At 34.2% G+C, this 26635-nt stretch overlaps 1 protein-coding gene across 1 annotated transcript in view; it reads left to right on the forward strand.

Moving 5' to 3' along the window:
- Positions 1 to 26635, forward strand: part of LOC145661731 (chymotrypsinogen B-like) — a 199268-nt gene that overhangs the window by 85805 nt on the left and 86828 nt on the right. Inside the window, exon 4 of the mRNA XM_081727066.1 lies at positions 10712 to 10851. Coding sequence (XP_081583192.1) covers positions 10712 to 10851 — 140 coding nt within the window. The remainder of the gene's footprint in view (positions 1 to 10711; positions 10852 to 26635) is intronic.

Raw genomic sequence — 26635 nt, forward strand, 5'->3', positions numbered from 1 at the left:
GGGGTTTAGAAAGAGACATTACTACTCTCTCTGTCAGCCCTGTACCATCTACGTTGTGCTCTTTTCCAGAGAACACATTCAGATTCCATATGTATCGTGAAGAACACAACTTGAACAATTTTACACCGTACCGATCCGCTTATTTTTTATATACTGCTTGAAGCTTAATTTACCACGGAATGCAACCATACCCATCTATTAATACCAATGTTCTTGCCTGGGGTGTACGTGTACGTCAACTGAAAACGTTGCAGCAACACATCTAGGAATTCCTTCAGCTTATACAATCTATCACCTCTAGGGACCCTTGTGTTGTCAGAAAAATGAATGGTACGCAAAAACAGTTCAAACCTATTCCTGGACATTACACTTCCAGCAAATTCATTACAATAGAGAATGTCCGAGGACCAATATCAGACATAGAGGGCCTACGATCTAGACCCATCCATATGACAATAGCAAAGAATTTCTTTATTTCACAAATATTTGTGTCCTTCCATTCACGTAATCTAGAGCACTTGGGAACATCGCGAGGATTTGAAAGTAATAGATTTGCCTAACAATTAGTCTCGGTGACAATAAGTAATGTCATTTGTAACAAAAGGTAGATACACATAACTAATTCGATTATTTTTCAACTCCAGAATTACAGTCAGATCAAACCCTCCCATCTCTGTAAATGTAAGAGGCACACGATTACCTTTAGGATCTGTTCATGAAGCACTGCCTGCTGCCTGTTGGTTGGCGAGTTTCAACTGACCTACGTTAGCAGTAAATTGGTCTACACTTGGACGTTTACGTATTGGACGGTAGTATGTGTCTGTTGAAGAGCTATCACTTGTGTTGCTACTTTCCTGATATTTAGGATCTACTATTTAATCATCTGATGAGAAATCTGAAACATAAGTCACACTCGCTTCAATATTATGTAAATGTTTTTGAATGTCATATTCACTGAGGCGTTTTATAGACATTGTTGAAAAATTGCACAACTAACAACAATCACCAAACTCCGGCAAGCGAACTATGTTTACTATACTCTAGTGCGGTGGCGCACTGTGATTAGTGGCAGTAAACTGAAACATTTTACTCTCTTTGTTTTCCTTAGTAAACCGTTAGCCTCAGACGCCGGGGTGCCAACAACATGGGTACACTTCGACAAGTGGACAACAATGGACATGTATATGTAAAATAAAATAATATTTTATAACAATGTATACTGTGATACAAAATAGCAACTTTACCACCTTCCAAATATTTATTATTAGACTAAAACTAAGGATTATATAATGTACACACGGTGGTCAGTAACAAAATTTTACCAAAAAGCCGGGTAGTCCATATGTGAGCAAATAGTAGGTTTTGTTTATAAAATCACCAAAAACAACATTTTGGTCAACGAAACCAGTACTCTTTGATTGTACATCGTGTGATATATACTACACTGCCCATGGAATGAGAGAATCTAAAAAATAAATCTTATGGCGGCAGTCTAAGTGTTAATAAAATCAAATGTTCCATTTGAATAATATTTTTTATGATACATGGGAAACAAATTTCCTAATTTGAATGATTGGCCATTTTTACAAATAGATTGACAATCAGAATATTCAGAAATATATACCTAACTCCTAAATACGATTTCTAAATTTTTAGTTTGACGATTTGTAGAATCTAAGCAAATCGCTTCCCAAAATTTCAAGGCGTGTGCTATTGTATCAATGACTTATTCAAGAAAAGAAACAATTGTGCACATTCTTGTAATCATTTATTATAGTAAAAGATCATAACATTTTAATTTTTGGCTCTATAATCTAAAGCTCACACATGTTAATTCAAAGTTTAAACTAAAACTCCGTTAATTACATATTGCTGAAAAAATATAAAGTTTTAATTATATATTTCTATTGACATTTTTATAGAATTATTCCAGTATAATTCCTATGTTATAAGAGTTATATATATTGTAGTTAAAAAGAACATTAGTAAATTTTATTTTCAGACTATTAATAAATTAAAGAATAGGCCAACAACCGATTTCCAAAATTTAAGAAGAGTGTATAAATACAATTTTTCCCTATGAAAGGAAAATTGATCTTATATTCAATCATGTAACCATACGTTTTAGTACCTTCTAATTAACAAATGCAATTAATGAACTTAAGCAAAAGACTTTAATAATAGCATCAGTAATCAATGAGTATGTGTCCATAAATACATACTTACCGCAATTTCAAAATCTTTCGTTCAAATTATTATAGCATTATCAGTAATAACTATCTTTAAACAAAATGACGTCTAGGTATGAGATACTCGTATTTACAATGTTACTCTCTACTTATTTGAGAAGTAGAGATTCGGTTCGGTTCGTGGGTTATCATTATGTAGCAAAGCTCCCTTGAAGATTTTAACTGTTCTACAAGCACCAAGAGTATAGTTTTGGTACACAATCTGCAGTATCTTCCTAAAACAGACAGGATTGCTTTTTAATATATTTATGCAGTACTCAATGTTACGGTAAACTGTAGTTCGAAAATTAGGTAAATCACAATAATATAAATAAATTCAGGATCTCCAGGACCTTAGCTTCTATAGTCACTTACATTTACGTTAGGCTATAATGTTTCTTATAATATAGCATATCATATTCGCTGGTATAATACGTCGTATACCCGGCCATAGAGATCGCTATATGGTAGGATTGAATATCAATGCTAAATAGAGTTAGAAGTTACCTTGAATGTAAACGTTTAGTGACTACTGCAGATTCATTTTTTGGGTCATATAAACAAACATTAAAAGGAGCGTCGAATTGGCGTTCCAATAGATCAATAGTTATGACGTGATCAACACGGTCGCCCGTGAAATTTCAAACAGTATTTTTATTCGCGTATACATTCCCACAGAATAGATGGAAATCATCGATTTTGTCCCAAAGAAAAATAAATTAACAGGAAATGATACATAATTAGTTGCAGTATATGAATATAGTGCCACGTGTGAGATACATTAAAGCAAACTTAAAAAGTTGACACTCGTTTTCAATTTTAAATATGAATAACTCCGTTATTATCAATCATTCTAACAACATTGTAGTTAAAAGAAATGTAGATGTTATCATGATCTATAAAACGCGAGCAGTATATTATCTGTACTATTTTATATGGGGTAGTTATATGGTTTTATACAAAACATGGTGTGGTGATTTCGTAGCTGTCCTTTGAAGGTATGTTACAGACCCACTACCTGTGTCATTACATAAAAGTTGAAGATACTCCACTAAGGCAGATTTAGTGTTTAGGTCACCTAGTTAATACTGTAGGATACAAGTGGCATTCTAATAGAATGAAAGTTAGGACGTCATGAATATAGAACTCACTCGTGACTAAGCGCTAAGTGTAAGCGCCTTTGACGTGGGAGACCGGGGTTCGATTCCTGGCTTGAGTTCATGATTTTCGCATTCCACGTTAATCAGTAGGTCCCATCTCATATAGCCTCCCTACTGAAAAATACATTAAACTCAAAACCAACTTAACTCATAATTAAACTCATAATAAGACCATATTACGTCCCACAGAATGAAGATAAAATCGTATTCTTTGCATCAAAGTAAAACAGTTTATTGCATTTATACAAAATGAATTTGTAATGTCCAGAATCCCTTTATATACTTATATATATATTTTTTAGAATCTATTTTCCGAATTAATAATTATATAAGAAATGCGAGTGTTGGAATAATTGTATTTCTACAGAATGAAGTTTCATAATACTTCGGTTAGCAATACTGTTTTGCATTGTAATAATTTGCATCTAAAATCTCTGACAAACTTATTATGGAAACATTATATTTCATTTTGTCAGAAACTAAGTTTAGTGTTACTTTCCCGTTACAACTCTCTCGAACAATTAAATCCTGGTCAGCCTATCGTAAGAAATTTGTAACGAAAGTGCAGACAAACATTATTGGATTGTTTCTTTTATGTAAATAGTCATCTAGTGATCTTTTATTGATTCTTCACGCAATGCAGTATCACGCACCCGTGATACTGGTATATTCAAGAGACTTCAGTGGAACTATGATTCACTGAAAGATAAAGTGATCATACTGGAATTTCATAGAGAGAAATACAGTGAATGGACGATTGGAGACACGTTTCAGGGATCAGGATGGATTGAGGCTTTTGTCGAAGATTTGTTAGACTCTCTGGAATTTCCAGATGCAGCTTGTATTCAAAAAGCCATACATGTCATAATGGCTTGATACGTACATCAGATAACATACGTAGCAAGTCAGAAACTCCTCAATGAAGTTTACGAAGAAGTATCACCGGAAACTTAATTTAATTCTTGCTTTACCAACAACAGTATGTATTTTACTATGCGTATTGGAATCTTGTAATGGCATTAGATGTCCTGTTGCTGAACTTTGTATGTGCTCACAAATTTTGAACTTTTCTCTTGCAGCCGTGGAACGTATCGGACATTCTCTTTCTTTGTGTGTGACCACAATTATTATCCCAGATAGGCTCATATCGACATGAAAGAAATGAAACAAACACCAAAATTGGTCCTTAATGAGTTGAAGGTAGGGAGATTCTTTGCCAATAGATCTAAGAAAATTTTCTCTTCCATTGCAATCGATCAAGGGAATGAAGAGCTAGACAAAATACTAAAGGGGACAGGGGAAGTAATTATCTTAACTCAAGATCTAATTGTTCTCGTGAACTGGTCTATGTTTGCTGCTGAAGTAAATAAGCGACTTGAGGACATTTAAATTTCTTCCAGGTATGAAAACAATGAATTTTTATGGGTGTGAGTATTTTCATCATGATGAAATGGCAAAAAGACAAGAAGAATTTTTATCTGATGTGAAGTACATTAGAATGGAAACCTATTTATCGAGTTCGGTAATGAACTAATGATCTCCAAAGAGACGTTGTGGAAGACAAAGAATCAGTTTCAAACATTTTGGTTAAGTGTTAACAATATATGACGCCTCCGTCAATGAACTTATCGATAGAAGAAGAAAACTGTTTGACACCCAACACACAAAAATATCTTTTGCTGTTTGAATCAATAAAGCGTAAGCGGGTACAATAAAAACAAGGGAGAATATTAAGTGGAAATGTTTCTCTTTTGGGCCAAATATATATAACTACACAATGAAGAAAATATAATATGGACGATATTTTTGCTCATGAATTTGAAGAATACCGTCCTTATTTAACATGTACCTTGACAAAGTGAATATTTCCATAACGGTTTTATAATATCTGAAGACTATTTATATGTGTTTCTTGATGCAAATTGAAATTGAAATGAGGAAAGCATTGGCATTACATGTTGTGTGTCACACTTACTATGAAATATCCTTAAAAAAGCAAAACCTGCGATAATCGAGATCATGGAATTAGAGAGAAGGTAGGCCCAATGTGAGGATACCCAAAGATTGGCCAATGTTTTTGTTCATTCCAAGAGAAACAGGAAATATTGAAATATCTAAGAGACGAATCTGTTTCAAACTTTGAAAATGTACAAAGTGATTTTTCATAACTGCAGACGATACAGTTTTTAATATTGGGAATGGAAATAACATGACAGAGAGATGCAAACATAAAGATGATTTTATTACATTCGTTGTATTCATTGAGTGAAGAAGCAAGGACTACACTAGTGCAAACCATGTATTCCGATGTTGTTTCATGTATCATTTTAACAGCTTCTTCGCTATGAATAAGTGGTATAGCGTTCACCTCTGGTACTTGGGGTCACGGGTTCGATCCCAGTCTCCACCAAGTAAACTTTGTGATGGACAAATACCGTTTGCGTGGGTTTCCTCGGGGTTCTCCCGTTTCCTCCCACATTCTTCATTTCACCATTTCATTCATTACTCATCACCGTCAGCTTTAGCCTAACCGTGAGACGTAAATCTCAGAGATTTCATTTTTAACAGCTTCTTAGAAATTCCAGAAGGTCGTCAACTGTTGATACATTTCGGGGCGGGAAATTAGTAAAAAATAATTGACGTAGAGAAGATCGCTGCAGACCTTGCAACCCTTTGAAGTCGTGTTCTGCCACTATGGTACGCATTCACTCGACGTGACTAAACCTCTTCAATGAGAAGAAAGTAGAATAGTCGAGTACTTAAAGCATGGAAAAATTCTGAGTCACGAACTAAAGCATTGGTAAATATGATGTATAACTCTTTCATTCTCTTGCATTGTAACGCACCCGAATTCAAATCTGATGAACTGTTTTTTTTATAAATCCGTATGGGAATCAGGAAAAACGCAACATAAATGGTTTATGACAATATAACTACACATAGGAAAAAGATAGATTTTTGTACTTTGCACCAAAGTAGAACGAGTTAAATGCATTTATACAATAATTTATAATGTCTAGAATGTCGTTATCTATAATTTTTGAGACTGTTTATGGAGTTAATGATTATACAAGAAATGCGAATGTTGACAAAAGTTTATGTTTCCAGAATGAAGTTTCATAATATTCCATTAGCAATACGTTTTTGTATTGTTATCATTTGCAAATTATGGAAACATTTTTTTTTTTCATTTGGGGAAAATCTAAGTTTAGTTATGCTTTCCCGTTACAACATTTGCAAACTACTGCAATGGTAAAATAAGTAATAACTCTTACAGTTTGTGAGGTAAGGTCTATCATTTATGTTTACAAGAACACTTGCAAAGTAAACTACAACTTAATAATTTTTTCATGCAGCCGCATGATTTTGGACACTTCTTCTCGCAACTACACACGACCATGTTTTCGCAGGTATTAGCAGCAGTGGGAACATTGATCCATATTTGTTGGAGTCTATTTTATACCTTCTTACACTCATATTTACAAGGATCTGGAAAATCACAAATACTCGGCCATGTTGCAAAATCATAAATACTTGCTTATTAATAGGGTGCCTGCATTGATACAGAAAAGCATTTTGCGCAGAATATACATTTCGGGAGTTTTTGTTTTGTGGCTGGATAATGATTTCCTTAATCGCAAGTGGTCATACTGATGAAGCCATAAGATTCAGTCATAGGTATCTATTGAGACATTCTAATTAGGACGTTATTAACTAGGTGACCTAAAGACTAAGAGCATCCCCAACTTTTATTAATTGTCACAAGTAAGGGTCTTTAACAACTCAAAATTACAGCTGTGAAGCCACTACACCATGTCTTATATAAAACCACAAAATTAACTCATATGCAATGATACAGAAAATACATCGGTAAAGTTTTATAGACTGTTATAATATCTACAATATTCGTTACTACAATTTATTTAGAATTCATAATAATTACAGAGATATTCGTATTTAAAATTAAAAACTTGTAACAAGAGAAATACTTTTATCAAGGTTGCTTTAAAATACCTCAAGCATGGGATCATATGTATATACTGCAACTAATTGTGGATTATTTGCGGTTAGGGACAGAAAGGACGGACTTACCACTATTCGTTGTGGGAATTATACGAGTTCAAAAATTATATTCGAAATTATAGAGCTGCCCTGTTAAAACGTCATAACTCTTGATATACTGAAAGACCAATTTGGTCCTTTTCTATTATCTGTGTATATGAGCTAGAGAATGGATCAGCAATGGTGACCAAACTTTTAGAATCACGGTAACTCCCAATTAATGATTCAGAGCTACTAATACTCTGAACATGTTAATCATAAAGGGATGTACATATCCATTGTTATGAAAAATATGGCAAACTATTTTTTAAATCAATGCATTTAGTATTTCATTATTTTTATTACATACCAACATTTACTGTATATTTTGATATTCCGTTTACTTCCATATCACTAGTTAATACCTCTCTCCTATCTGGCGTTAAATTATGGATTTAAACTTCTTCCTGCCCCTCCTCTCCTCAAGATTACCATTTAAGATTGATTCCTGTTATATTTTTCTTACATATGCATTTGCACTATTTATCAATATATGGCTATATAATCTTCATTTGTCATCACAATATTCAGGCATTTTGCTCAAAGACTTCTTGGTAATGCTATTAATTTCACTTCTGATCCCTCCGAATTCAAAATTGGCTTAAGTAGTGTCCAATGGTACAATCAATTCTCATGTTGCTTTTTTAGAATCTTCGAGCATCGACTGGCATTCTTCTCACTGAATATTGAATTTTAGAGGTGATTCACACAATACATTATTGTGTCATATGTTATGTGTTATTGTGTCATAATCTATTTACCAGATTGTTCAAAATCGGGTATTGAAAAATAATCTGCAACTGTAGTAATAGCTAATTTTTTGCAATAAACATTGTATAATATACTTATAAAAAATATGCTTGACAGAATTCTTTCCCGCTTCAAGCCTTCCTTTTAAGGAAAGGCCAACAGTCAGTGAGCTATGAGATGCCTATTCGTAAATGAGACTTATAAACGCATGTTAGATGTAGTTTAAAAGAAGATTAACAATGTTCTCAATGAGTTGGCTACAGTCATTAAATTCTGAATATTCCATTTACTGCTCCGTGTAACATAGTGCTCAATTGACGATTTTATACCGCAGGTAAATAAATTTGTATTTTGTATTTAGAAATTTAGTTGACATGCAATTCTTTTACTTTTATAGTGTAGAAACGGTGATGATAAGTAAAACTGACTGAACTCTACTTTGACTCAAAAATATTTTCAATATCTTCTTTGCCCTGCTTAATTTACGCAATAAGCTTGACATCCGTCTTCGGAAAAGACTCCTAATTCAATTCAGAGTTTTTGTGTACTTTATTATTTACCTTATAAGGCTTTACTGACATATAACAAGTTATACTATTTTCAAATTTCAAACATTTCTCTGCGTCGCACTGCTTCTCAATACGAAACTATCATTCTAATGGATATCCGCATATGGAGCAACGTTTGTTTTCCTGATGATAAAATCTGTCGTTAACTTGCAGCCTATTTATAATTTAAAACTCTTGTGATGATTTAAATGGAACATAAACTGTATTGTTGTAATTTAATTACATAATTACAAGTAGTATATGGCTAGTGATACACCGCTAGGAAGATACAAAAACATTTTGTTCTATACACATACATATATAAATAAACATTTCTTCAATCCAGATTAAAAGAAAAGTTTATATTAGAAAGGAATTATATACTTTGCACAGCCACAGAAATTAGCTTATGTGTAGACTCTTCTTAAAATTACACAGGACATTAGCATTTACAGGACATTTGCTCGATTAGCTGAATACCACCTTACACTGATACATGTGTTATATCTTGGTGAAATGAAGGTTCTACATCAATTATATCTTCTACTTTTATAGTTATTTAGGTCTATATATGTTAAAATGTACTATGTAGTGCTGTCTTACCATTACCTTGGTATTAGCACTTACTGAGGGAGAGATTAATGTCAATTTCCTGGTTCAGTACAAATTGTGAAATCAGTTTCATCGTACAATTTACAGAAAAATGTTTTTTCTTCAGTTCATCACATGAACTTCAAGAAATTGTACTTTCCATTTATTGAGTAGTTTTCACCACCAGGTAATCAATTGAAATTATCAAAATTGAGTGATTGTGATAAAATGTAATATTTGTACGTACATTTAAGTAACCGGAATAATTAAACCACCTTCACAAAGCATAAAGATTATTTACAAGATTTGTACGTAAAACATTTAAATCTGAGAAAAACTTCACATAGAGATCATACATATAAAAATCATCCAAAAAAGGAAAAAATATACGATTTTTCAGCCGAAGATAGATGAGACTAAATGTTCACATAATCTGATAAGCCATTTGTAGCAAAAGGTGGGTAGAGAATTAGGAAAGCAGAAAGTGTACATTATTTTCTGTGGAGAAATAACACAAAACTTTTCTACAATATTAAGATACTGTCAGTAGCTTATGATTCGCTAAGGAAAATGAAAGTGTTACACGAGACACTGCAAAGGAATCAACAGACAAAGACTGAAGTGCAGAGGTTAGGAAAAAATGTTATGTGTTGAAAGCAGTCAATCAGCATGACTGTATGCTAAGTCCAGAGACAACACTCAAGTAATTAAGGTAAATTTTAAACGTAATAAACAAGGAGAAAACAGATATATTTATATCAACCTTAGGGAAGAATTGTTTATACTGTTAGATGAGGTTAAAAGTTACAACATAAATAATTTGTATCAAGTTAGTAAATAACATAAATCTAATTAAGCTTCAATTCCATGATAAATTACTCTAGTTATTACTTTTAATATTTTACTTCTGTTCATGAAAAATTTTCATTAGAATAAATGAGTTAAATGAGTATATATATTTACGTTAACAAATACTGTGTCAAAATTACTATCCTCACGGACCAGAGTAATTTGAACGACTATAATATAACAAACGTTCGTTAATTTTGAATAATTGTCGTATTTTTTAAGTGTAAAATGACAAATTACATAAATTATTTTCAAAAAATATCAACTTATTTTAATTGTAAAATAACTTCATATACTGAGTAACGTTATTGCTTATTGCTTGCGATAACTCTTCTAGATATAAAATTAATTTAAAGTACGCAAAGAAAATGTTGAATTAAGAAACTATTTATTAGAATGGAAATCTTAATATGCTTTTATTCTGACGATAAAATTTAATCATATTACAAATACAAAAATGTTTTTCTTTCCATATTTTTCTAAGGCGATGTACCATACTATGTGAAGCTGCAAGTTTATGTAAATTCCACAGATTATTTTAATTGTGGTGGGAGCATTATTAACGAATCCTTCGTCCTAACAGCAGCACATTGTATTAAAAATCTAACAACGAGAGGAGTAAATGTAAGTACATAGTTGGTATATGCTTAGGGTTGTAGGATCATATAAAGTAAGAGAGAGATATTATCTTTAAAGTGTGGGTTTTAAGGTTGACAAGAATATGTAATTATTCATATTTAGTAATATTCACATTTCGTGCCATGACTATATTTACTGCAGTGTCGCTTGAACTAATATGATAGTTATCGTATAATTTAGACATTGACTTATATATATAGTAATCCAATACTATCAATAATTCAAAATGTCTTGTTGAATATATATGTAATTCAATAATTCTGAATTGTACTTTCTTTTAATTATTTTGGCCATTTTCCAGACGAACATACATGTTTTTCTCTCTGTATAAACACTAATTTTTATAAGCATAAATGGACTGCATGGATAAACACATTACTGCGAAACTGTCCACTATTATAACAAACGATATGTTCAATTGGCCCACTATGAGGTATATATAAATTCAAAATTCGATTCACAATTTCAGACGAAGTTGCTCTTTGTAGAGGATATGCGACTAAATATCTCTGAAAGATATCCATGATAGTAAAAAGAAAAGTGTCACCTGTAGATGCTCGAGGAAGAGATCCATATAAATCAACAGAAATAAAAGAATGGGGTCTTTTAGGGAGGAATGAAATCATACGTTTATATATATATTGATAGTTATGCTTAATTCTCGTACATTGCTCAAATGATTGATATAGTTTATGATTTGTTGAGTTGATTTTAGTTTAGCGTCCCTTTCAGCAGCGAGGCCATATGAGACGTGGACCTACTGATTAACGTGGAATCCGAACCACATGAGCTCCCGCCGGGAATCGAACCCGGGTATCCCACGCCAAAGGCGCGTACGCTAACCGCTTAGCCACGGAGGAGCTCTAGTTTATGATTTGTGTTCGTAGTGATTTCTAATATAAGAATTTACTAACTAATGAGTATACATTCAAATATCCAAAATGACCGATATCATCATAATACGCTTTTAATACACGAGGTACCAATATCGGTGGAATACAAATTTTCTTTCTGTTTTTATATCTGAAGTCTTTAATCAGTAATACGTCTTAGACATCTGATACATTGTATTCCAATTATGAGGACAATCACAGCTCTTAGGGCAAGATGATAAATGATGTATGATTTTAGCATAAAACTCATACTTCCTTTGTTGCTCTTTCAACTCCTTTATGGATATTTTAGCTATTACATCTTGTAAATTAAAAAAAAACGTTTATGGACAACGTTCTATGATTATCATTCGGAAATAACCTCAATAAAGTATCCACTGGGACATTACTGATTCCTTTAACACTCGAAGGACCAAACTTTTTACCTTCCTAGAAGTACCGAGCCGTCGTTCTGAAGCTTATTTAATTGCAAGAGATATATATCTTTGTTCTTTATATGTCTGTTATTTTATTTTTAATTTAATTTGTTTATTCGACTAGTTTATGTATCAAGTAAGTTGTTCTCGTGATTCAATACAGGTTGAGCCACTAAACTCCATCAAAATATTAAATAAAATATTAATATAGTATGTTCTCTTTCAGAACAAGGACAAGAAGATTTAAAATAAAGAAATAATACGTATATTCTACGGATGAAATATTTTTTTTACCAGTCAAGCGATTGTTAAAACTATTAGAAAATATACACACGACTATTACTGAATTATTCTATACCTTTATTCTTAATCTGTATCAACCGCAACTCTGATAATTATCTTCATAATATTCCACATACATCTAGATTTCACTCAATCCATTCGAATCTATTTCCATTATATAAACTAACTGTTTACACAGTTTATTCTCTAGCAACCAATTCATATGCATGTGTCATTACCTCAAACACTTAACAGCCTGTGGCCTCATTCCATACCTACCAACACTCTCCCCTCTTTACGTAAATAGACTTTATCTTCTAGGCACTCATTTAATATTCCTTCAATATGTCATAGAATAGATAATCTAACAGCACCTAATTCCAATTACATTAATAATTACATTCTGCATCACAGATAAACTTAACAAAACTAATGAGTTCATTTCTGTTCCATAACTCTTTTCCCCGTACATTCGCTTCTTTCAATCTATTGTCTAAATGCATGTACCACGAGTCAACCTTGTGTTCCAAATTCTCAATCTTCATTGCATGTACATCCAGCTGTTTCTTTATTTTTACCATATCAGCACGCAACTGATCTAGTCCTTCTCCACGTTTCTTTAATTCACCAATAACCAATTGCTCTATTGTTCCATTTCGTTTTTTAACTTGTTCCAAAACGTCATCTCTCTTTTTCAATTCATCTGCCAAACATCGCATCAATTCGAATTTACAGTTACAACTTACTAGCCCTATGTTTTCTTCTCTTTCTTCTTTCCTTTCCCCCTCCTTTGCCATTTCGTTTGTTCCTTTGAAAATCTCGTCTACCGTATCCTGCTTGTTAATCACCTCCACCGAACTATACTTGCTTTCAGGATTATTTGGTGTCTTTTGGTTTTCCTGTAATTTCTTACTCTTCTTTCCTTTCTTTCTAATTTTCTTCTCATACTTTGCAATATCTCCATCCTTGTCTTGTACTTCGCCCTCTTCTTTAGACTGTAATTCTTCAATTACCTCTGGATTAATTATTTCTTGATTGCCTTCTTTGTGGCTGATTACTGAACTGTCCTGTTCAAAACTTTTAACATCGTTTTTTACTTCTGTTTCCTTGACATCCAAACCAAAAATAGAATGCTCCGTTCTTTGTTGTAAACGTACATCATTCTTGTTTTCTGGCAAAAAAATTTTAGAAGTGATGTCGGTATCACTAACTTGACCAGTATTATCGTCACTCCCTTGCACTATGTTTGTTTGAAACTGCTGTATCTGCTGTGCACTATTCGAAAAAGGTTTGTATCTACAGGCGTACGAGAAATGATTATTTCCGTGACATGAAAAACATTGTTTTCCATATGCAGGACAGTTACGGAAAGCATGAAATTTGTTGCACTTTCTGCATGGAAACTTCCTTCTTTGATTTGTATTTACTTGTAAACACCGTTGACAAACAGTTGTTACCCCCTGTTGATTATTCTGCACTTGCTTAAACAAAACTTGCGCATTAGAAAGCTCCAAATCACAAGCCATTTGTACTGCTTCCTGAAACGTTAAATTGTCCTTACAAAGTAACAAACTTCGGATTCGGTTGCTTGATAATCCAAAAATCAATTGATTACATAACGCAAGCTCTTGAAAATTTTCCAATGCACACGCGGAAACAGCCTTCTGGAGCTCCGTTGCAAACTGCATGACATTCTGGTTCTCTTTCTGTTTCATAGAATGAAATTTAAAGCGATGCGCCCATTTGCTGTACGTGATTTCTAAGTTGCTCACCAAAATATCCTGTCTCTGATCTTGCTCTGAAAACGAAAAAGATGCCATAATATCTGAGTTAAATAGCGTTGTTCGAAATCGACTGCGCCAATGTTAAAACTATTAGAAAATATACACACGACTATTACTGAATTATTCTATACCTTTATTCTTAATCTGTATCAACCGCAACTCTGATAATTATCTTCATAATATTCCACATACATCTAGATTTCACTCAATCCATTCGAATCTATTTCCATTATATAAACTAACTGTTTACACAGTTTATTCTCTAGCAACCAATTCATATGCATGTGTCATTACCTCAAACACTTAACAGCCTGTGGCCTCATTCCATACCTACCAACAGCGATCACCCTACTGGCTTACTTTTCTTTATAGTAGACCTTGTGTATAATATACAAAAAATACTTTAATTTCAAATATTTTATTACATAAAATTGAATTTACATTTTGAATACATTTTTATTTCAACTTGTATGCACTGAACTCAAGACAGCAACACTTTTCTCGCGCTTACACTTATGCACTGTGAGTAGATTTCCTCATTCATTTCATATACGTTTGTAGTGAACATATCCTTCTTCTTTCTGATTCAAGGACATTTTGTGAAGTTCTCTTCTATTTGGACGCATACAACAAATCAAAGTCGTCTGTTTCTTTTTCAAATATCTGGCTAATTTTTAACTTGGAAGAAAACAAGTAACATTCACTCTTGTGTTGAGAAAATAATCCATTGTCTTCAGAGCTATATATTCGCATAACTGTAAGTTCCGACGTCGTCCTTGTTCCTTTCCCAGGTGGAGAATGCTATTTAGTACATATCTTGACTGTACATCTGCAAGAAGCCAAATTTCAGTACAATTGTGTCACCAATATATTATTTTAATTTGCATCACATCTTAGTAGAAAGTAACTGTTGATCTACAGAAATACTTCTGTGGGTTTTATACTGCCAGATACTGCCAGATGAAGAGAACTCGTCGGTTTTCAGCGTTGAATTGCTAGGGCACATTTCCCCAAATCGAAGGTACTTCATTATTTCAAGATACCTTGTTCTTCCCATAATCTTTCTGTAAAACACTGGAAAGCTTTCGGTTTACAGTTCCTTTACGGGTATATCTGAAGCTACATGAAATATCAATATTGCGAGAAATGACACGGGTTCAGCAATTGACAGAAGCCAAAGTGAATCTTGACACTGTCTATGAGCCTCAATAACGGTGCATTTCAGAATGTTTTTCAACATTGTTTCGTCTATGAACAAGCGAAAATCACTAACAAAATCACCATTTTAATATGATGTAGGGCATAATATATATATAAAAAAAGCTTATCGCGAAGGATGTCGTATGAGGCAATACGCCATTGTTCTGTCTTTTCATTTTTAACCAGCATGTCCTATGAGCTGCTATAAAGATATTTCATCGATTATTTATGGAAACTTCTATATCTGTTTCCTTCCTTTTATCCGAAGAAGCAGCTTTGACACTGCATTATCATTACTACCGCTGCCTTCAGCTAAGTAATATCACTGTTCTTCCAAGTGAAATTAATTCACTCAGAAATCACGTGACATTTTATCAGGTATCATGTTATTTATTAGTTATCGGTATGAACCTTCAAGAAAACCTTTATCTCTACAGAGAACAGTATTACCAAAGAGATAAAACATTATTGAAGAAAAACATCATTCAAGGAAGAGCAATATACTTTTCCTTAATAGCAATGGAAAACAGAAACCAATAATATATAAAATAGCAAACTCGTTGCAAAAATAATGTAAAATATTTCGAAATTTGTTTAAATGAGAGGTAATACAATATAGCATACAACCTATTAAACTTTCCACATGAAGAACAAAACACAGATTAGTTAACGAGGAAGTGAAATTGACGGTCTGGTCATTCTGGGTGTATACAACAAAAATAGGTATCTATTTACCATAAAAACAGTGTTTGTATGCTATATCAAACGTCCTTAAAATAATAAAAGTCGTAAAGTTTGGTTGTGTAACTCAAACAAATATATCAGATATATATAATCGTTTTAAGTGATACCGTCAAAATGACGGCTTCGTCCTTCTAGTGTGAATGTGCTGTACTTCGAAATCAAAGGATTGAAGTTCTCAAGACCATCTTAACAAACGATTATTGTATCCCCGTACTTTCCTAAGGTGACGCAAAGAGTTATGATCTCTTAAGACTATGAAATGGCATCCACTGATGTACAGAGCGACCTTTTAGAGTGCAAAGCGTGCAGCAATTAATTTGATTTCTGTAGTCGTTTATCTCTTTTTTGCGATCTTGAATGTTCGACTAATACAGTGTATAACAGCTGGTGCATCAGTAGTAGGATTTGTTTGCTGCTATATGGTAGAAATCCCTGATAAGGAATCATCACACTGCACATAAAAAGCACGATCATATCTAGGATGATTGAAACGAATATTTTCCATAATACTATTTTTAATTTGTTAAAACTATTTTCTTGTATATTATCTAATTGCCACGGGATTCCTTTTTGGTTATAGGGAATAGAGGTTGAGCGATTTCTGCAAATCCAGGTATTGATTTTCTAAACTAGTTGAACAGTACCATAGTTTGACGTGTTTCTTTTAAGTTTGTGGGAGCCGACTAACTCTTATGGCTTGTATCTTGGATTCAATAAAATACATTTCTTGAGCGTCTATCGAATAACCTAGAAATTCAATGCACTCCCTGAAAATTTTGTATTTTTCTATATTAACGGTTAAGCTTGCCTTTTCCAAACGTTCCAGAACAGCATCCAAGTTCTGCAAATAATCTTTAGGGGTTTTACCCATAATTAAATTATCATCAGTAAGAGAACCACATTTGTACGAAGATCTTGTCCTCTCACATTACTTAAACATAATGCTAAGGCAGCACTGCAATTAATCAAACCAAAGACCACTCGATTATATTCATATAACTGACCTTCAAATGAAAAAGCTGTATAGGGAATTGAGCTTTTTATAACAGAATTTGATTATACGCTATTACAAATTCCACATTTCCAAATATGGTATTTCCTTGTAAGGAACTAAGGATTTCTTCAACCGGGGGATATCTTGCTTGTTGTAATTTTATGTGTTTATTCAACTGTCTCAGATTTAACACTATTTTCAGCCGTTTGCCATCCTTTATAGGCATTACATGCAATGGGTTTAAATGAACACTTTGAGAAGGACTTATTATTCAGTTTTGCAATATTTCAGCAATTTGTTTTCTTATCTCCTACAAGGTATTATATATTGCTTTGTTATCATTGGTGTTTCTGTGTCGACTTTAATATCGTACATGAAATTTTTGCAACATTCCGGTCTCTGGGAAAATACTTTTCTATGTTTATAAAGAATATTCTTTGTGCTACAAATTCTTCATCACTATTATTTATGGTGTTAACAATTTCAGCCACACACTTATATAATGAATGGTCATTGTTATCTGCAGTAAGCTTTTCATTTCCATGATCCATAATATATTTTCCCTTACTATTGCATTCATTTGCATTAAGAATATTATTTATAAAAGGCTGACACTGGCAAGCAAAGTTATCACTAACAGGATTTAATTTTGGAACAATTTTATCATTAAAGGTGTGTATTGAGAATGTCTTACTTTTAAAATCTAAAACTGCAGGTAATTGAATGAGAAAATCTAATCCTATCAATTTCGTTTCATTTATTAATAACCAAAATTGGAATTTGAATTTCATAATCCTGTATTGATGCCTGTTCTTCTGTATGGCTGCAAAACATGGTCACTTACTCTGAGGGAGGAACATAGACTGAAAATATTTGAGAACAAGATCCTGAGACGAATATTCGAACCTCCGGGTTCCATAGGCCATAGAGTTAGTTAGTTAGTTAACCCTGTATTGATGTTACCACTTGTGTTTTTTCCATAACACTTTTTTATGCTTATCAGTATAATCAACCATAATTAAATTATCTATTTTCTGCACTCTAGGGTTGGAATAGTCTTTTGTAAGTTGACAACAAAAGGAATATGACAGAAGTGATACGATAGCTCCAGTATCAATCAGAGCACGAAGGGAAATATCGTTAACTTTCACTTGTATTTTGGCTGTACTACATGTTTCCAAGGAAACAAAATCGTTATCGTGCGTGCATACATCTTCTATCATTAAACATCCAGTGACAATTACTAATGGGAATATATTGGTTATTATTACTAAGGTTCAAAGTTTTAAAGTTAGTTTCATTTACATAAAAACATTCTTTTGAATAAGTTGGTGACGTGGCTTGAACCAGTCCCACGTCAGCCACATCTAGTTTATATTGACATTACCAAATGATTTGGTTACGTTGCACTGAATGGCACAATCTTGATTAACGTTCTGGATATTATGAGTTACCAAAGTTTTTTGGTTTCTATTTTGAGATTTTCTGCCACCTATGAAGTTACTACCAAATCCAGTTCGAGAAAAAATACATAAAATTTTTGCCTGATTTCTAAATGTACCATTACTATTTCAGTTTCTTCTAAAATTGTGTTCGGTCCTTCGCCGATATAATTGGATGTATCATTACTTCTTCCATTAGGCCTACACTCTTCCTTCACATTGATGTTTCGAATCAGAATATGATTGGCTTGATTTCGGTTATTATTAATTTGGTTTCGATTAGTATTGCTTTGTACCATATATTGATTTTCAAAATTTTGCATATCATAATTAGATGATTGAAATTAATATATTGTGCATAAATCAGTATTTGCTGCAACCTAAAAGGTAAGAATATCCGGATCGATGCTATAACTGGTGATTCCTGTCGGTATGAATTAATTAATTTCAACTCGTTATAGACGGAAATTACAAAATCAGTAAGATCTTTATACATTTTTGGATCATGGCGTCTGTTTCGAGCCCAAGTGTCTCGGTTTGCCAACATAAAATTATTTGCAAAATTTGAAAGCCGTGTGTCTTGAGATGTGAATAATTACGTAAACTCCCCCTGATCGCTTACAACCAAACAGAGCAAGGTGGTAGTAAAACATGTGTCAAAGTGTTAAGATTTGAATTTATCTACACCAATTATGTCGCATTCTTCTTCGAATTTTTTCAAAATGAACTTGCAGAAAAGAATATGTCTTCTGACATTCCACTAAATTTGGTTAAAGGTCTTATTTCATTAAATCTGAAATAATGATTTTTATAAGGCTGTCAAATATTACGCTTCGCGTATTTGGTTTTCCTGCGATGTGATTAATTTGGTGTTCTCTCTTCTTTCCCGATGCCAGAGGTACTATCATCCTTCTCCGAATAGTTTTCAGGTTCTATCACTTTCTTCTACAGCTATTGTGGGTTCATTCGGCATATAGTCTCTGTTGATGATCGGATCAGGATTATCATTTACGTTGATAATTTTTCATTGATGGTATTTGTCTCTTCCTGTAATTCTTTAATCTGATTACCATGCTCATTAACATGAGTTTCAACCACTCCCACGAACTTTGTACAATTGTGAAATTTGTGTAAGATTTGTTCCATCCTACAGTCTGTTCGTTCTAGTTTAGGGTTTATTAGCTGTGTTATTTGCTTTAATGTATTATCGATTTGCTGTGCCATGGACTTTAGTTTGTTGAAATTTGCTATGCATTTTCTGAAACCTAGAATCCATCTGTTGAAACTGAGTATCTATTTCTTACAATTGTGTTCAAATTTAGTGTACATTTGCTGTTTGAAGTGTCAGTTGCTCAATTTAGTATTTATTTGCTGTGACAAGGATTGATCTAGCTGTTTTATAAGGTCAGACACATTCGTTGTTGTACTCCATTCTGGTGTTTCATCATCACCAACCTCATCATTAATATTTTCAACTCTGCGTATATCAATATTAAGGTTTCGATAAACTTTCCTATTACTCCTTAATAAAGTATACTCCGTGTTGGTTATTTATGAGATTGCTTACTTTACTTCAAACAAATCTCCCTAGATAATCTTGGGCGGAAACACCATCTAATAAATGTAACGTTCAATATTTCAATTTACCGTTATTTTTTTGTTTATGTTACACTTATTGCCCGCAGTTCGAATAATAAGATAAGTCACCACTATCCAGCACCTTAATTTGTACACATAATTGCGAAAATTAGCGATTGCATAGATTTGAAATGAGGTACAGCTAGCCAGAAAAGTATTCGCCCCCTAAATGTTCAAATTCCATTACTTGAGTTCCAGGTCTTTTGCAGTTGTGAGAACGCCTAGACAGATGTAACCCAACTTACACGTAACTTTTCTCGTGACTGACAGCAGTTGGTAGCACTGAGTCAAGTCAGTATGGAAGTAAAATTGTGAGTAGATGACGCACGAAAAATTTCTCCATTCTGAGGTCAATCTCTCTGGTTCAGAGCGTGTTGTCCAATGATCATCATATGCTAATCTCACTATTGCTGTGTATGTAAGTATTTTTCATGATATACTGTATAATCAAAGAAACAAAAACACTGATCACATATGAATTAGAAAATGTTCGAAAGTAGCTAAAAATATCACATCTAGAGCAACTGCTGGAAATAACTTTGTAAATGATTGCCTCCATTGAGGAACCTTCTCTAATTCTCCTCATTACAACATCTTCTTCTTTCTGGAGAAGAGAAGATGTTGCTTATCACACTGAGTATGCATTGAAATTTAAATTAGAACACGAAAACTTGAATAAGCAACAGCCTGGGCGGGACACGAACTTGGGCCCACCAAATAGAAGTTCAATGCGCTAAACACTCACCCAGCGTGCCCTTTAAATTTCTACCCAAACTAATACCTAGTTAAATTCGTATCATTGAAAAATATAAACAATAAAGTCAAATGTAACAAAAATATGTAAACAAAATATAAATAAAAATATAAATAAGAAAATATAAGCAGCTTGTTTGAGTGTCTTAATAACTTACTTCCTCCTTGTTTAACTGAAAAACAAGTTTTATAGACGTTCCTCAATGAGGAAAATATTAAGAAACGTTCTTCAAGTTGAGGCTACACCATTGGCAGAGCCATAACTTGTGCGGTCATGGGGAACTGCTTCCCCCAGAGAAGCTCACCGCCGTTCGAGGGGACCATTTTCAGACATAATTTTCTTACTCCATATACGATACGAACATGAAATTAGAAATGAAGCATCAAATAGTGTCGCTACATTACATAAACAAAACAACACAAAAATAAATTCAACAAAAATGAGTCTTGGACCCATTTCAGTAAAAAATGTCTACTATTAAGAGCTGCAGAAATAATATTTATTCGTATGGCTTTGAGATTTATCAATATTGTGCCCCTAATAATTTTGTGATGTATGGAATGGGCCCAGGGAGTAACTAACGGAACCGCAGACCTTGCCGTGCGGGAAGGTCCACAAGCTCTGGAAGGCCCATACAGATTAAGAGAAAGTTGGAAAGAGGAGACAGAAGAATCAGACGAACAACTTTATCTAGGGGCCGCAAATAAGCTTATGAATGCTTGCCCTACCTCAGAAAAAATCTACGTTACGGCACTGGTCATCGGTTGCAGAGAATGTCCCGATTTACATTACATTTCGACCAATTACATTAACTTCTAATTTCCAAAGAAAAAAAGACAGAAATTATTTTCACATTCTTCAAATTGCATCGACACGTGTAGAAATAGACAGTTCTATATTAATTTTCATAACTACTACTTGATTTTCTTATGTTCACATGAGGAATTTGTCGCAAATTAAGGCCACATGATCATGAGGCTCAATCCACAAGGAGTTCGAATTTCTCTGAAGAGTAGGGTGGGAATTTTAACTCCCCTCAGTATTTCGGTTTTCGTGTTGCGGTAGTGTTTGGAATACGTCGAAAGGACATTAAGTGCCAGTGGCGAATAATACTCCGATTGGGGCGATTTGTTTAAGATCAATTGTGAAAGCGGGAAATTCCCATTGCAACTACCTGGGTTCAAATTCCGTCGTACCAATTATTACTTTTTTTTAATGGGAAGATAATGTTTATGTAACTGGTGTTGTAATTAAGTCATTCTTTTATTATTATTATTATTATTATTATTATTATTATTATTATTATTATTATTATTATTATTATTACCGCAGTACGAAAGAAAAAGTAATAAAATCGAAGGTATTCATAGGAACAGAAAATATATACTGTGTCAGATGTTTCTCAGGTTTACACATGAACGCAATCATATTATTACGTTTATAAATTTACAGATAGAATTATCATTTTATGACAACTAGAAATGGAACATAAAGATTTGTTAGCTGATAACAGTAATGCATTTTCTTTCGCCCTTCTACGTGGAAAGGTGAGGTGACATCTGAAATAGGATCATTCTCGTGACTAGCGATCCCTGTTGTATGTTCGATCACTATTAGTAATTTGTGCACAGCTACGAGCAATTTTTAGGGACTCAGTGTTTGCCCATACTACAGCAGTAAGGACGTTTTTAGCACTTATGTATTCATTAATTCTTGTCCAAACACGTTACTTGCCACACGGTTACAAATGAATTTGATACGAATGATGTAATTTTGTGTTTTTGGCATTTCACCTTTGAAGTAGATCGTCTCAACTCTTAGACCCAGAGAAATTGAATACTTTTCATCTTATTATACAGCAGAAGTATCAGTTTTGTAAATTGTAGAAGTTTACTGAATTGCCACAACCGGAATCGATCTCACGTCCCCAACATTACGAAACTGACGCTTAAGCAACTACTCTAGGACAACACTGTCCTAGGAGAAGGAAAATATGGAGCTTTAGTGAATTCATTAATTACACACATTTACGTTTCCAGTGTAATAATGCTGAAACTTTCTGATTTCAGTCATGATAAAATAGTAAAGTATTATACAGAAAGAATAGTCCAGAGAAGTCAACTTTAAATTGACAACTCATGTACGGAGGCGCTGCCATATGTGCTAACTTTGGGCTTTTATTTTTCACGGCACGGCATTGGACAGATACTTATACTAATTGGAATCTGGTGTTTCAGGGCTCTGGATTATTCTTTTAAGTTATTTTATTTAGCGATCCTTCCTCAGTACCTTGTTTCATATTTTTACACGTTTAACTCACTTTTGCAGTTTTTCCACAAACTCTTTATGAAGAGAAGAGATACACAGAAACATTGAGGACAGTAAAAATCACAAACACTATTACCGCGTTCATCCCTTGCCTGAAGTAAAACAATAAAATATGGAGAATATGCAATTTTTAGTCTTCCAACTTCTATGTGTTGTCAAATCTCTAAAACCAAACGAAACGAATAGCAATAGTACTACATAAAACGCTCAACATGTAAGCTATTCATGACATAACTATTGCATGATCCGAATATCTCCAGTATATCCATAAATCATCATTTTTCATATTTTACTGAAATACGTCATGACTTTTTTGACAACCTGATACTTTAAATGTTGTTAATATGCAAATTTCATTGATCTCAGCACTTATTCACTTACTTTCTTATGATCATCACAACCTTTAGGGTACTTCCGTTAGATATTGAGAGGTGAAATGTAGTATCCAGGCTTGTTGTAGCATGCAAGTAAACAAATAAAAAGAAACAGGATGATATTTCCCTCTGAAACGTCCCCTTCAATGGGGTGTGTTCTTTATTCAACAAAAAGGTGTGAAATTCAATCAAAAATTCATAAAATATTATATATATAGCCAGGTTTCTACTTTGCAATAATAATAAAATTAATAATAATAATAATAATAATAATAATAATAATAATAATAATAATAATAATAATAATAAAGGAAAAACAGAATTACAATATCAATTACGTAAACAATACCTACCAATCAAAAAAAATAATAAATGCCACACTGAGATCGAACTCGGGTGACTGTAATGGCACGTCTCTGCTTTCACACTTTGCCATCAATTCCTCAGACAAAGATATGATAATACACTAGTAGTTATGTTAGATAATCATAACACACATTATTTCTACACGTGTTGATATAATTCGGAGAATGTGAAAATAATTTCTTTCGACTTTTCTTCTTTAGAAACTAGAAGGTAAAAATGAATTTTAGGGATGGGCAGGAGTGAGTTCGAGCGAGTTTTCACTCAAACGCGACTAGTCTGAAAACACACATCCACTCGAGAACTCAACACGAAAAAATTTCTCCAACTTGACTCGAATTTGACTCGAGTTTCCCTTCGAGTCCCGTCAAAACGAAGTAATTCGAACCAAATGCTGTGTTGTATTTTCAAGTACTTTTTTTCAAGTAACCTACATAAACTATATAATTATAATCAATGATGCTACTACTACTACCACTACTACTACTTCTACTTATGATTATTATTATTACTTTTACTGTGGATCCGTATAGTAAAACTGCAAGTTTATTTTAATAAAAAAAGTGTTATGAACATTTAGAAAATCCTTGGGCAAGGTTTGAACTCACGCCAGAAAGTATTTTCATTACTAGAACGTTGCCCTAGAAAACTCGGTCACGACACCAACAGCAGTTTGCCTTAATTTCAACTATATATAGGTCATTTCTCTTGATGTCCTAACTGTATCGGTCAATAAGATCAGAGGATATCTGAAATTCTTGGAATCTCCCGCACACCAAGGTCTGCGGGGTCGTTAGTTACCCCTCTGGGCCCGTTCCATTCCCGACAAATTAAGGAGATCATATTGACAAATGTGAGTAGTATGGGGGCACCTGACCCCCGGTAGCTGATAAATCGCCTTTTTTCCAGGGTCTCCTGAGATCAAGGACTCAATTTTCCAGTGTCTCACGATACGCTATGACCCACGTACCGCCCACCCATGGTCTTTTACGACCTCCATTTTAGAGGTGTATTTGTTCCCTTTTATGAGCACATTTTAGGGGGTGTATTCATTCTCTTTTATGAGTACATTTTAAGGGGTGAACTCTTTCCCTTTTATGAGCATATTTTTCAACCTCTATTTGAACATAGCATAGATTACATAAGACTACGAACATACAGGGTTTGTCCGGAAAGTAATAGGACTGAGTCGATTTTATTGAGCCAATCGTTACAATTCTTTAAAATCTTTCAAAATAGGCTCCTACTGCGTCGATGCAGCGCTACCAGCGCGATTTTCAAGCATTGAAGGCGTCACGCAAGTCATTCTCCGGAATAGCCTTGAGAGCCGCGGTGCAAGCAGCTTGGATCCCCTCTGTCGTCTCAAAATGCTTGCCTTTCATCGGGCGTTTCAGGCGAGGAAACAAAAAGTCCGGGGGGCCACATCTGGGCTGTAGGGCGGAAGCGTTGGGATGCCGGCCTTGGTCAGGTAGCTGCTCACAAGAAAGGCAGTGTGAGCTCTGGCGTTGTGGTGCAGGTTCCGGTCGGCTCCGATGTCTGGTCGGACCCGATTGACCCTTCGTTTGAGTGTCTTTAGCAATTCCACGTAAAACATGACGTTGACGGTTTGTCCAGGAGGAACTAATTCATGATGGGCGATGCCTTTGATGTCAAAAAAGACAACGAGCATCGTTTTCACTTTAGATTTGCTCATTCTTCCCTTTTTTGGGCGAGGAGACGCCGGCGTGTGCCACTCGGAAGATTGCCTCTTTGTCTCGGGATCATACTCAAAGATACATGATTCGTCACCGGTGATTACGTTATTAAAAAATTGGGGCTCCTTTCACACATGTTCAAATTTTTTTGGCACAATTCCACTCGCCGCAATTTCTGGTCAATCTTCCACTTTTGGGACAATCTTCGCGCACACCTTGCGCATGTTCAAATGCTCCGTCCCAATTTCATGAACCACAGATATTGGTAAATGTAACATCTGGGCAATTAAACGAATACTTAGTCGACGGTCTGAGTTCAAAACTTCGCGCACACGAGTCACATTGTCGGTGTTTGTCGAAGTCGAAGGTCTTCCAGCACGGTCTTCATCGGTGACCTCTTCCCTTGCCTCCGATAAGGCCTTGTGCCACCGAAATACACCACTTCTTGCTAAAGCATCACCTGCGTAAGCCTGCTTGATCACATCAAACGTCTCTGTCGAAGATTTACCGAATTTAACACAGAATTTATTCGCGCACTTCTGCTCCAACGAACTCTGCATTTTCGGCTTGCACCACTCACAGAAACACGTCGCGCGAAAAAGCTTGTCCTGACTCTCCGTGTGCTCAGAGACAACTGACCAGCTGCTCGTTCGTTAGCTAGGAACAACCTCTACCGGATCCAATCGGTGCGCGCATGCTCCAAAGGACAGTCATGGCGGAATAAAATTAGTCCTATTACTTCCCGGACAAACCCTGTATAACAGAGCAGACAATACATAAGACTACGAAACATAGCAGGGGTGTATTCGTTCTCTTTTATGATCCCTTTATCAACCCCTATTTGACCATAGCAGAAATCACAT

The sequence above is a fragment of the Thermobia domestica genome, chromosome 10, assembly GCF_964235325.1.
Source record: "Thermobia domestica chromosome 10, izTheDome1.hap1.1, whole genome shotgun sequence".
Classification (NCBI taxonomy): domain Eukaryota; kingdom Metazoa; phylum Arthropoda; class Insecta; order Zygentoma; family Lepismatidae; genus Thermobia; species Thermobia domestica.